The following is a 14,021-nucleotide window of genomic DNA, read 5'->3' as shown; positions in this document are numbered from 1 at the left end:
TCACCAGTTGGATTAATGCTGGCTTAACCTCCATGTTGACTGCATTGACCCTTGGTCTTGCTATGCTGTTAAAGTGTTGAGGTCCAGCTATATTTGTATAATCTGCAAGAGTTCTTCTGGCATTATTATTCTCCATATTTTCAGTGCTATGGTTAGAACCTTGTGGTGATGGTTGTAACAGAGTTTCCAGAGGAGGAAAAAGTTCTCTAGATGTACGAATTCTTCTCCTCCGTCTACTCTCATCTAAACCTTCAAGAAGAGGTTCTGCAGTTTTCTTGCTTATAGTTCGGATTGCTTCCTGCATACACAAGAAAACAAAACCCTAGAAAAATTGGTTAGCACAAAAAGATATAAAAGAAGATATAAGATCAGAGATAAGAAGATAAAATAAAAACAGAAAAATAAAATAAAAAATATAAAATAAAATAAAATAAGATAAAATAAAAACAGAAAAAATAAAAATAGAAATTCAAAATTCAAGTCAAAGATAAGCAATAATCACACAAATGAACTAGTTAAACCACGAGTCCCCGACAATGGCGCCAAAAACTTGATGACAAATTTATGAACAGTGAAAAACGACGCCACAAACTTGTTGAACAATCGGCAAGTGTAACCGAATCGTATCAAGTAATAAACAAGGTAAGACCAAGTATCGTTTTCCCAAAGGACTCACGGCCTAGTTTAGCTATGTGATTTGTTGATTATTTAAGACTTAAGAACAATTTAATTGTAGGTTTTAATGCAAGAGACAGTAATTAAATATGTATGCATGAATTTGATCAATGGAGAAAAACATAAGACAAACACTTCAATGAATTAGATGGATGAGTATGTTGTTGGGGTTATCAATTTCATCTTATCCAGTCTCATAAATTTTAAGAATTCATCATTCTTATCATCAATGCTAATGCCACTCTCTAAATCACCTTGCAAGAAGGCCTATCCCTAATTACAAGTTCATACAATTCCTAGCATTCCTAGTAATTAGTTCTTAAAGTGCAGGAGCTTAAAGACAACCAATATGCTATTGGGAGAAATTCCCCGGATCTAGACTTCCCCGTACGTTCCCGTATCGACAAAATCAATAATCATGGCAATGAATGAGTTAAACAAAGCAAGCAATAAGCAAAGAGGAAAAACCCTAGCTAAAGATGAAAGAAAGCATATATCTTAATATAAGACGTTAAAATAAATTCCATATATGAGAGTTTCACAAGACTACATTGATTCCCCAACAACAATACAAGGTTTAGTTCACCATATTCATGGTGAAACTAGATGAACAATAATGAAAGAATGAAAGATAGAACCCTAGAAAGAGGAGGAGGTAGCCTGAGCATCCAAGATCTTCCTTCAAGGGGTGGAAAAGAGAGTGTTTGCTTCGTCTCTGCCAAAGATACAAACCCTAGGACGTCCTAAAGCTTATATACTATTCTAAAATTACAGAAAATTTTCCCAAGCCCAAAAATAGTGCCGCTCAGCGGTAAACTACCGCTTAGCGGTAAGTACGTGAGTTGTTTTTCTCCCCTCAGCGGCCTTTTCACCCCTCAATGGATCCAACGTGACTGCCTGAGTGCCGCTCAGCGGTAAACTGCCGCTGAGCGGCAGTTGCGGCTTCTCCTTTTGCACTTTTTGATGTCTTTTCTGATTCCATCTCCGTCCTTCTTCACTTCTTTCACCAAATTCACCTTAAAACCTACACAAAAACACTGAAATCAAGCATAAACCTGTCCAGCTCTCTTATTTCTAAAAATATGACCAAAAGCATGATTTCAAGCTAGTTTCTAAATGTTAAAGGTTGCTTTTAGTATCAATTTTAAGCATGAAAATAACAGTTTTTCAATTGTTATCATCAACTTCCTTAACTTCGTCCACTTCGTGCACTTCGTCCAGTTCGTGCAATTGGTCCACATCGTCCGCTCCTCCACTTTCTTCACTTCCTCCACTTCCTCAACTTCCTTCACTTCCTCCACTTCCTCCACTTCGTTAATTTCGTCAACTTCGTCCACTTCCTTCACTTCGTCAACTTTGTCCACTTCCTCCACTTCCTCAACTTCCTCTACTTCGTCCACTTCGACCACTTCGTCCACTTTGTGCACTTCCTCCACTTCCTCCACTTCCACCACTTCATTCACTTCATCCACTTCCTCCCCTTCCTCCACTTCTTGCTCTTCGTCCACTTCGTCAACTTCGTCCACTTCCTTCACTTCCTCAACTTCATCAACTTCGTTCACTTCCTCCACATCGTCCATTTCGTGCACTTCGTCAACTCCGTCCACTTCGTCCACTTCCTTCAGTCCCTCAACTTGTCAGCTTTCTCCACTTCGTCCACTTCTTCCACTCCCTCCACTTCCTCCTCTTCCTCCACTTCCACCACTTCCTCCACTTCGTCCCTTTTGATAAAGGTTGAAAAACCATTATTTTTATGCTTAAAATTGATACCAAAAGCAACCTTTAAGACTTAGAAACTAGCTTGAACTCATATTTTTGCTTTAGTTTTGTGAATAAGAGAGTTAAAAGTGAATTTAATGGTTTTGTGCAAGATTCCCTTGATTTTGTAGGCTAATTGAATGATTTGAAAGAAGAATTGAAGTACCGAATGATTGGAGTGCTGAAAAGTCAACCAGAAACCATAAAAGTCAACCAGTCAAACAGAAAATCAACCAGTCAACCAAAAAAGTCAACAGTCAACCAGAATACGGAAAAAGTCAACCATCCGAGTTTTGGGCCAGTTTTCTGCGATTTTATGATCTGTTTGGGCCTGAACCCGTTTTCTATTATTTTTATGTCCTATTTAAAGACCTAGATGTCTTAGGGTTTTGTATCTTTGGCAGAAACGAAGCAAACACTCTCTCTTCCACCCCTTTGAAGGAGGATCTTGGATGCTCAGGCTACCTCTTCACCTTTCTAGGGTTTTATCCTTCATTCTTTCATTATTGTTCATCTAGGTTCACCATGAATATGGTGAACTAAACCTTGTATGTTTGTTGGGGAATCAATGTAATCTTTTGAAGCTCTCATATATGGAATTTGTGCTTGCATCTTAATCTAAGATTTATGCTTTCTTTCATCATTAGTTAGGGTTTTTCCTCTTTGCTTAATGTTTGCTTTGTTTAACTCATTCAATGCATGATTATTGATTTTGTCGATACGGGAACGTACGGGGAAGTCTAGATCCGGGGAATTTCTTCCAATAGTATATTGGTTGCCTTAAGCTCCTGTGCTAAAAAAACTAATTATTAGGAATGCTAGGAATTGTATGAACTCGTAATTAGGGAGAAGCCTTCTTGAAAGGTAATTTAGAGAGTGGCATTAACAATGATGACTTGAATGTTGAATTCCTAAAATATATGAGAGTGGATAAGATGAAATTGACCCCCAACAACATATTCATCAATATATTTCATTGAAAGTGCTTGTCTTTTGTTTTATCCATTGATCAACCTCATGCATACATGTTTATTTTCGTCTTTTGCATATTAAACTCCACTTATTTTGTTCTTAAGTCTTAGCTAATCAACAAATCACATAACTAAACTAGGCCATGAGTCCTTTGGGAGAACGATACTTGGTCTTACCGAGTTTATTACTTGAAACGATTCGGTCATACTTGCCGATTGTTAAACAAGTTTGTGACATCATATTTTGGTGATCATAAATTTGTCCATCAAGTTTTTGGCGCCGTTGCCGGGGACTCTGGTTTAACTGGTTAATTTGTGTGATTATTGATTATCTTTGACTTTAATTTTGAATTTCTGTTTTTATTTCCTTTTTTTATTTGATTTTATTTGATTTTATTTTATTTTATCTTATTTGATTTGATTTTATTTTATTTTATTTGATTAGATTAGATTTTATTTGATTTGATTATATTAGATTTTATTTTATTTGATTTGATTTGATTAGATTATATTTTATTTTATTTTATTTTATATTATTTTATCTTATCCTCTGAATCTTTTATCTTCTGAACCTATATCTTCTCCTATATCTTTTTGTGCTAACAAATCTTTTCTAGGGTTTTGTTTTCTTGTGCATGCAGGAAGCAATTAGAACAAGGAGCAAGAAAACAACAGAACCTCTGCTTGAAGGTCTAGACGAGAGTAGACGGAGGAGAAGAATCCGAACATCTAGAGAACTTTTCCCTTCTCCAGAAACTCTCTTACAATCACCACCACAAGGTTCTGTTCATAGCACAGAAAATATGGAGAACAACAATGTTAGAAGAACTCTTGTTGACTACACCAATATAGCTGGACCTCAGTACTTTAACAGTATAGCTAGACCTAGAGTCAATGCAGCTAATATGGAGGTCAAACCAGCACTAATTCAACTGGTGAAAAGCAACCAATTTCATGGGTTATCTCATGAAAGCCCATATGAGCACCTCACTACCTTCAATGAGATTTGCAACACAATCAAGATTAATGGGGTGCCAGACGAAGCTATCAAACTTAGCTTGTTTCCTTTCTCATTGGGAGGCAATGCTAAGCTTTGGTTGAATTCTTTCCCAGAAGAAAGTTTCACAGAGTGGGAAGCAGTGGTCACAAAATTTTTAAACAAGTACTTCCCACAATCTAGGGTGACAAAAGGCAAGCAAGAGATTTCTTCATTTAAGCAGGGTATGGAAGAATCACTGGGGCATGCATGTGACAGATACAAAAGCTTGCTAAGAAAAACACCCACGCATGGCTTTGAAGATCAGAAAGTAGTCTTAACTTTCCTTGGAGGGCTTGGTTCACAAACCAAGATGATGCTGGACGCCTCAGCAAGAGGCAATATTAAATGGAAAACTCCAGAGGAAGCAACAGAGATCATAGAAAACATGGCTACTAGTGATAATGAGCTACACAATGAGAAAGGAGCTCCTATGCAAAAAGGAGTCCTCCAATTACAGACACATGATGCCCTGCTAGCTCAAAACAAAATTCTAACTCAACAGTTGGAGACTCTGACCAAAACTCTTGCACAATTACCCAAAGAGTTGAAAACTGTTGCACAGGTACAATCCTAGTTGTGCGAATTGTGTGGAGGCGACCATATCAATGGTCAATGTGCCTTTCCAGTTGAAGCCGTAGAGGATGTAAACTACATGACCAATCAGTACCGTCAAGGAAGCTACAATCAGGGGTGGAAACCACACCCAAGTATTGGTCAAGGGCAAACTGGGCAAGCTGGTCAATATAATAAGCAGCAGCAACCCACCTTATGGCAACAGTTATCTATGCTTAATGAAAGGTCCACGAGGATGGAGGAAACTCTCAACAATTTCATACAGAAAACTGAATCTTCTCAAAAGAGCACTGAAGCCGCTATTAAGAACTTGGAGATTCAAATGGGTCAGATTACCAAGCAATTGGAAGAAAGGCCTGACAAAAATTTTGGGGCTAATACTGAGGTTAACCCTAGGGAAGAGTGTGAAGTGCTAGTGGGTGTAAATGTTGAAAAAGTTGAGTTGGAAAAAGAAGAGAGAGAAGAGAGAAAAGAGAGAGAAGAGAAAGAAGAAGAGAAAATTTGTGTGAAGATTGAGAAAGTGAGTAGAAAAAGAAAAGAAAAAAAGAAAGTGAGAGAAAAGAAAAAGAGGACGAGAGAAAAAAAGAAAGAATCATATGAAAAACCTCTTCCTCATCCAAAGAAGTATCATAGGAAGGAAAAGAAATTTAAGTGCTTCATGGAAATCTTCAAGAAATTGGAGATTAAAGTTCCTATGATTGAGACACTGCAACAGGTTCCTGGTTTGATCGAATTTCTGAAGAAGTTCAGTAGAAAGAAGAAAAAGAAGATGGAACATGAGCTTTATTGGGTCAAGCTAGTGACGTTAAAAGAGCGCTTGCTGGGAGGCAACCCAGTGATTTAAGAACTTTTAATTTTTGGTTTAGTGATGTAATTTTGAACTTTTGGGTATTTTTGTTTTTGTTATAAGTTTGTTACAGGGTTTACATCTACTGATGGATGTTAGGCGGAAGAGTATCTACTGAAGGATACTATGTTTGTATACACCTACTGATGGGTGTTGGTAAGAAAGATTTGCATCTACTGAAGGGTGCTGGAGGATTTTGGGTCAGGCTCGTGACGTTAAACAAGCGCTACCTGGGAGGCAACCCAGTTGATTGATTTTATCTGTATTGTTTGTTTTCATTCTGCTTTAGTTGCATGATAGGGATTGAATGTTTGAGTGATTTGAGAAATTAATTGTAGGGAGCAAGTGAGGGGCATGAGTAGAAGGCACCTAGGGTAAGCTAGGAAGAAGAAAAGCACAACACGAAAGTGCTGCTGAACGGTGGTATCGTAAAAGGGGCTTAGGTTGCCCCTTAGCGGAACCCGAGCCCATTAGGGTATTTTTATACCCTAAGTCACGCTTTGGCCTCTATTTTTAGATTCTTCTCTGCACACACACTCCTAAACATTTTTACAAAGGTTCTCTACATTTTTCCTTTCATTTCTCTTTAGAAAATCTCCCTTCCACTCACTTTCTCACTAGTTTTCCATCTAAGTTTGGGGTTGGGAGAGAGCATCATTGATGGGTCTGAGTTTTTCAAAGCACTAGAGTAGGATTTGTTTTATCAATCACTTTTGTTTTTAGAATAGGATTTGATGTACTTAATTGGAAACTTTGTCTGTTATGATGGTTTGCTTATGATTGTTGTTTGATAAGTAATGCCTGATGATGCTTTGATATTGATTGATGTTGAGAATGTGCACATTATATGCTTATACAGGTGGTTCACAAGCATTGTGAACTGTCAATACCAAATTTCGTCCGGATCGTTTTTGGCTTTACTGTAATCTATTATTTACTTCTTTGTATCTTTATTTTTATTCTCGTTTTTGTCTTGATTTATTGTTACTTGTTTATTTGTTTTTTTTATTATTATTTATTATTATTTGTTTTTTTTGTTTTATTTATTATTATCATCATTTTTGTTTTATCTATTTTTATATGTTATCTTATTTTTCTCCACATATATGTATATATATTTTTCTTACGTTATTTTTATTTTAAAATTTTACTATTTAGTTATTGCTTTTATTTTTTATCCTATTTTCATTTTAGTGTTAAGTTTTACCCATTTTAAATATTTTGTTTAATACGGCTAAAAAAGAAAAAAAAAGAAAGGAAAAATATAAGAAAAAGATTTGAAAAAGAAAGAGAGGTTGGCTGTGGAGGTTGGAACGTGGGGAGCAGAAAAGGGAAAAAAACGATTTTCTGCATAGAGCAAGGTGGTGGCAGAGGCGTTGGGGCGTCGTACGGATTTGGTACAATTTGGTTTGGGCATACGGAATCAGCAAAAAAGGTTTGAGCACAAGGTTGGAGCGGGGGAGAAAAAACAGAAAAAGAAGAAAAAAGGGGATTTGGAGGACAGGGGACCAAAAAGAAAAACTAGAGAGAGCCTTCAGAAAAAGGATCATTGATTCCTAGTGGGAGCATCCAGATTTTTCACCCGCAAAGAAAGACAGAGGTTGGCTAGGAAGAAGGAGAAGGAGATCACCGGCTTCACGCACCAAGCAATAACACAGGAGCTCCAAGAGGTAAGGAACTCCTTCACTGGTTCATACTGTCATATATACTGGAATAAGCACACCTTGCTCACACCCTCTTCATATAAGCTGGCGGCATTGTATGTCATTTCATGCTTGATTTCGCTCTGTTTGAGTATGATATCATGATTGTGATTGTGAGACTAAGCAGGATGTGTATGTCAAATGTGAATGAGCTTATATGTGAGGTTTTCAGCTCCAGAGTTGTTATTGTTAAATGCTATTACTTTGGAAGCATGAATGATTTTGCCCAAGTTTTCTATGATTGAATCAATTGCTTGTTTTGCATCATATGATCAAGGCCATTTGTTGGAAACCTTTTTATTGGCCAAATTCGTAAAAGTAGCCCACTAAAAGGGAACACTTTGTGTTCTACCCTTTGAACCCTTAGCTTTGAATATACACTGAAAACCCTTGATTGAAAATCTTTACCTTGAGTTAAGTAGAAGATTTTGTGTGGTATTGTTAAATATTCAAGTTTGGGGTTGTTGGGAAAACATGAAAAGCATTGAGCTAAGAGCTAAAAAGTAAGAATATGCAAAGAAAAAGAAAAGAAAAGAAAAAGAAGCAAAGCTCAATGCAAAGGCAAAAAGAAAGTTGGGAATGAATAAGATGATTGTGTTGTTATGATTCTATTAACTCAAGGATTTTGTGATCCAGAAAAACCAATTTTCTTGTTAGCCCAGCCACATTATAAGCCATTGAAAAGTCCTTGTGATAATGCATGCTTGTGAATGTTTTTGATTGTGGTAAAATGAAAGGCAAAGTTGATTCATGTGACATTGTGATAGTAGAGTGAAGGAGTGATTACCTCTTATACACTTGTGTGTGAGTGAAACACTTTACCTAGTGAGGAAATATTCCATGAACATATGAACATCCATGCTTAATTGATTGATCATTCATGAAAAATAGCATTTGTTGGAATTTAAATGACTTTATGAACACTAAAGCATGTGCATATCTTGATTGAATTATTGGTCATAAGTTTGATTGATGTTTTTACTTATCTTGAAAAGAAGATTTTTGAATGAAGTGTGATGGAAGCTTATCCATGCTTGAATGACCTGGCCTTGCAGACAAAACAGATGCAGCGGATGAAAAACAGTATTGATGCAGTGGATGAAATACAGCAGAATGGATGCAGTAGCAATTGGGTGAGATTTTGGTGTATTTGAGTGGAATAAGTATGTGTGGGAACCTCACAGCTCAGAAGGCCTTCCTACAATGGAAGGAAGCTAGAGGAAAGGGAATAGAAAGTAGAGAGAATTAGTGACTCAAGAGCAATAGGGCTGGCAATGAATTTCAGCAGCAATTTACTAAGCTCAAAAGTAACCCAATACAAAGAGAAGGCCCTCTTATTTATAGGTGAAGAGGAGCCTAAATTCTGTTTGTAATTCCCTCCTAAAATTCAAATTATTCAGATTTTGATCAAGCAAAATCCATGCTTCATTCCAGCTCATCCAGCAAGGTGTGTGCTTCCTTCCAAATCAGCCAACATTCACGTGGAAAATGCTGGTGCATGCCGTAAGCACCTCCTTTGCTTTTTGGCTCCTTTGCTTGGTTCTTTCTCGGATGGCTCAATCATACTCTCCAAAATTTATTAATTCCTACAAAACAAAATATAAGTGCTTTAGTTAAGAGAAGAAGGATTTTTATAAGTAACCTTCCATAGAAGTAAAATGTTAGATGATCCTTCTTCTTCTTGAATCTTCCTAGCCATTGCTCTAGTAAGAGGTCCAATGTGATTTCTTGATGGTTTTCCATCAGACCCTCCCTCTTGAAAAAGATCTGTCCTCAGATCTGCTTCATCCTGTTGATCATCTCCTGTGAAAGGAATTAAATCGCAGATGTTAAAAGTAGGACTGACACCATAACTTTCAGGAAGGTCTAATATGTATGCATTATCATTTATCTTTTTGAGCACCTTGAATGGACCATCTCCTCTTGGACTAAGTTTGGATTTTGTTTGAGAGGGAAATCTTTCCTTTCTCAAATGAAGCCAAACTAGGTCTCCTTTTTCAAAAACTATTTTCTTTCTCCCTTTGTTGTTGTATTCTGCATATTTTTGAGTTCGTTTTTCAATTTGGATTTTAACTTTCTCATGTAACTTCTTGATAAACTCCGCTTTAGAAGCACCTTCTTTATGAAGAAAAGAAGATGATTCTGGAAGAGGTAGTAAATCAAGAGGTGTGATAGGGTTAAAACCATAAACAACCTCAAAAGGAGAAAGATTTGTAGTCTTGTGGACTACTCTATTATAAGCAAATTCAATATGAGGTAGATGTTCATCCCAAGATTTGTTATTTCCTCTTAATATTACCCTTAATAATGTAGATAAAGATCTATTTACTACTTCAGTTTGCCCATCAGTTTGTGGGTGACATGTAGTAGAAAATAGAAGTTTAGTTCCAAGCTTTTCCCATAAAGTTTTCCAAAAATGGCTTAGAAACTTCACATCTCTATCAGACACTATAGTTTTGGGTAAGCCATGCAATCTCACTATTTCTTTAAAGAAGAGTCTAGAGATATAACTAGCATCATCTACTTTGTGGCAGGGTATAAAATGAGCCATTTTACTAAAACGATCTACTACCACAAATATAGAATCATACCCCCTTTGAGTTCTTGGTAATCCTAAGACAAAGTCCATGCTTATGTCCTCCCAAGGGGTATTAGCTATAGGAAGAGGTGTATAGAGTCCATGAGGCATAATTTTGGACTTAGCTTGCAAACAAGCTATACATTTAGAACAATGCCTTTGAACATATATTCTCATGTGTGGCCAATAAAATTTACTTTTCAAAATGTTTAGAGTTTTATCAACTCCGTGATGGCCCATGAGTCCTCCTCCATGACTCTCTTTGATAAGAAGTTTTCTAATGGATCCTTGGGGTATACAAAGTTTTCCTTTATTAAAAAGATACCCCTCAGAAAGATAGAATCCATCAAAAGGCTTCTTAAGACATGATGAATAAGTGGATGCAAATGTTTCATCATTTTCATATAACTCTTTTATGTCATCAAATCCTAATATTTGGGATCCTAGGGTTACTAATAATGCATGTCTTCTAGATAAAGCATCCGCAACAACATTAGTACTCCCCTTTTTGTGTTTGATGACATAGGGAAATTGCTCAAGATATTCCACCCACTTTGCATGTCTTTTGTTTAGCTTTGCTTGCCCTTTAATGTACTTGAGAGATTCATGGTCAGTGTGTATGATGAATTCTCTAGTTACCAAGTAATCCTCCCAAGTTTTTAAAGCTCTAATGAGGGCATACAACTCTTTGTCATAGGTAGGATAGTTTAAGGTAGGCCCCCTAAGTTTTTCACTAAAGTAAGCTACGGGATGTCCTCCTTGTATTAAAACAGCTCCTATTCCTACCCCAGATGCATCACATTCTAGTTCAAAGGCTTTGGAAAGATCAGGCAAAACTAGAATAGGTGCATGTGTTAACTTGTGTTTCAAAGTCTCAAAAGACAACTCTTGCTTATCACCCCAAATAAAAGGCATATCTTTCTTGACTAGCTCATTTAAAGGAGCAGCTATGGTGGAGAAATCTTTCACAAATCTCCTGTAAAAACTTGCTAACCCATGAAAACTTCTCACCTCTCCTACAATTTTAGGGGTTGGCCATTCTTGTATAGCCTTGATCTTCTCTGGATCAACATGTACACCTTCTTTTCCCACTTTGAATCCAAGGAAAATCACACTTTCTTGACAAAAAGTACATTTGTCAAAGTTGGCAAAGAGATGATGTTCTCTAAGAAGAAGCAAGACTTTTCTGACATGGTTAAGATGTTCTTGAAGGCCTTGACTATAGATTAAGATATCATCAAAGTAGACCACTACAAATCTGCCTATGCATTCCCTAAGCACATGATTCATTAATCTCATGAATGTACTTGGAGCATTGGTCAAGCCAAAGGGCATGACTAACCATTCATACAAACCAAACTTGGTCTTGAAAGCAGTTTTCCATTCATCTCCTTCATGAATTCTTATTTGATGGTATCCACTTTTAAGATCAATTTTGGTGAAGAGATTTGCTCCATGTAATTCATCCAACATGTCATCTAGCCTAGGAATGGGATGCCTATACTTGACAGTTATGTTGTTGATGGCCCTACAATCTGTACACATTCTCCAAGACCCATCCTTTTTAGGGACCAACAACACAGGCACATCACAGGGACTTAAACTCTTTTGGATCCACCCTTTGTTCAACAAGTCATTAACTTGTTTCTCTATTTCTTTTGTTTCCATAGGGTTGGTTCTATAGGCTGGCCTATTGGGTAGGCTTGCCCCAGGCACCAAATCTATTTGATGTTCTATTCCCCTCAAAGGTGGTATTCCACTTGGTACCTCTTTAGGAAATATATCATCAAATTCCTTTAAAAGTTTTTGCAACCCCTTTGGTAGAGAACCAAGTTCATGAGTGATTGAAACAAATGCCTCTTTGCAATAAAGAAGGAAATGAGGTTGTCCAAGAAAAAGATTTTTGTAAATATTCAAGGTTTGAGGTTGGACAACTTCATGGGCTGAGGCATGGGTTACCAAATTCTTTCTTTCTTTCTTATTTTCTTTTTTCTTTTCTCCATCCAACTTCTTCTTAAGAATTATTTGGTCCTCTCTTACTTGTAAAGGTGTAAGAGGACACAAAATAATTTTCTTTCCCTTGTGTTGAATGGTGATTTTGTTGGTGACTCCATCATAAAGCTTGTTTATCATATTGCCAAGGTCTTCCAAGTAATATGTGCCCAGCTTCCATTGGTACTATATCACAAACAATTTGATCTTCATATTTGCCAATGGAAATTGGTACACTTACTTGTTCTTTAACTACTATTCCATCATCCTCTTTGATCCATTGAAGTTTGTAAGGTTTAGGATGAGGAGTAGTTGTTAAGCCAAGCTTCTCTACCATTCTAGAACTACAACAGTTGCAACAAGAGCCACTATCCACTATCATTGAACATGTCTTTTCTAAAACTTTGCATCTTGTGTGGAATAGGTTCTCTCTTTGTGACTGTTCTAATTCTACATGTTTACTTTCCAGGAGTCTCCTTACCATAAGTAAGTCACCATCACAAGGTAAAGCTTCTTCTTCTTCAGAAGTGGATGTCTCAGACTCACTATATGAAGAACCCTCACTTTCACTATCATGCTCAAGGATGTAAGTTGACTTTCTATTACGGCACTCAGATGCATAGTGCCCTTTTTCCCCACATCTAAAGCACTTAGTCTCCTTACTCTTATGATCTCTTGACGGTTCTTTGACTTTTTCTTTTCCTCTCTCTCTCTCTGTCTTCATATCTTGGCTTGGTTTGACTACCCTCCCTCTTATACTCTTTCTTATGGTAAGAACTATGAGGGTAATCTTTCTTGGTGGAGCTTTTCCTCTTTAGTTGTTGCTCAACCCTCACACAAAGTTGGACTAACTCATTGAGATCATTGTAGGGTATAAGTTCAACCCTATCTCTTATGTCATAGTTAAGTCCACTTTGAAACCTAGCTATTGTTATCCTAGGTTCTTCTCTTATCCCAGCTCTCAACATGAGTAACTCCATTTTTTGTCTATATTCCTCAACACTCATGTTCCTTTGTTGGAGTTTATGGAGTTTATCCATTATCTCCCTATCATAGTAGGCTGGTACATGCCTCCTCCTCAAGGCAGCTCTCATTTCATTCCAATACTTAATGGGAGGTAAGTGTCTTAGCCTATGGTCCTTGACTAAGGCTGTCCACCAAATTAAGGCATAACCTTGAAAGCTTAGAGAAGCCATGGTGACTCTCCTTTCATCATCTATTTGGTGGCACTCAAACAATTGCTCAACTTTCATTTCCCACTCTAGGTATTCTTCTACATCATCCTTTCCATGGAAGGAAGGAAGATCAATCTTAGGCTCTCTTGGGTAATGCTCTCTAACTCTATGTTGTCTTCTAGGAGGCATTTGGTAGTGGTCATTATTGTGATGACTACTATTTTGCTCAATTTCACTTGGAGAAGATGATGATTCTTCTCTTCTCCTATGGGAAGACCTCTCTTTCTTTTTATCTTGATTAATCAAAAGTTGACTAATCATATCTTTGAGCTCACTAATCTCTTTATCCCTTTGTTCAAATCTTTGCTCAAATTCTTCCCTTAAAGACATTTCACTATTGGGTTTCAAACTTCCTTGCACACTTGATTGACTCATTCTTGTCAAAGGAAAAGGTTTTCACAAAGTTTTCAAAATATTTGACAAGTAATGAGTGAAAAGATTTTCACAAGCTTTCTTTGTTTTTGGTGAAAAATTTCTAAGAGATTCTAGAAGTAAAAGATGTTTCTAAGTAGCTCCCAGGAAGAAGAGGTGAGTCACAAATGGACAAGCTTAGAAACCAAGTTCTTCCTTAGCCAGAGTTTCCTTAGAATGTTCTTTTACTTTAGTTTCTAAGTAGAAATTCTTCAAATTCTTTTTAAATGTTATGAACC

At 36.9% G+C, this 14,021-nt stretch overlaps 1 protein-coding gene across 1 annotated transcript in view; it reads right to left on the bottom strand.

The window, feature by feature from the left end:
• LOC148195525 (uncharacterized) overlaps window positions 1–13,500 on the bottom strand; it is a 63,445-nt gene extending 49,945 nt beyond the window's left edge. The window contains exons 1-5 of the mRNA XM_088095230.1: window positions 12,882–13,500; window positions 11,156–11,679; window positions 10,645–11,065; window positions 10,381–10,404; window positions 9,413–9,792 (exon numbers count right to left, since the gene is read on the bottom strand). Of these exons, the coding sequence (XP_087951356.1) occupies window positions 9,413–9,792; window positions 10,381–10,404; window positions 10,645–11,065; window positions 11,156–11,679; window positions 12,882–13,500 (1,968 nt within the window). The remainder of the gene's footprint in view (window positions 1–9,412; window positions 9,793–10,380; window positions 10,405–10,644; window positions 11,066–11,155; window positions 11,680–12,881) is intronic.
• Between the last annotated feature and the right edge of the window lie 521 nt (window positions 13,501–14,021).

Source organism: Vigna umbellata, chromosome 7, assembly GCF_029865625.1.
Source record: "Vigna umbellata cultivar VRB3 chromosome 7, Vumbellata_1.0, whole genome shotgun sequence".
Lineage (NCBI taxonomy): Eukaryota > Viridiplantae > Streptophyta > Magnoliopsida > Fabales > Fabaceae > Vigna > Vigna umbellata.
Note: the sequence above shows the minus strand (reverse complement) of the source record. Positions and strands in the feature narration are given on the sequence as shown.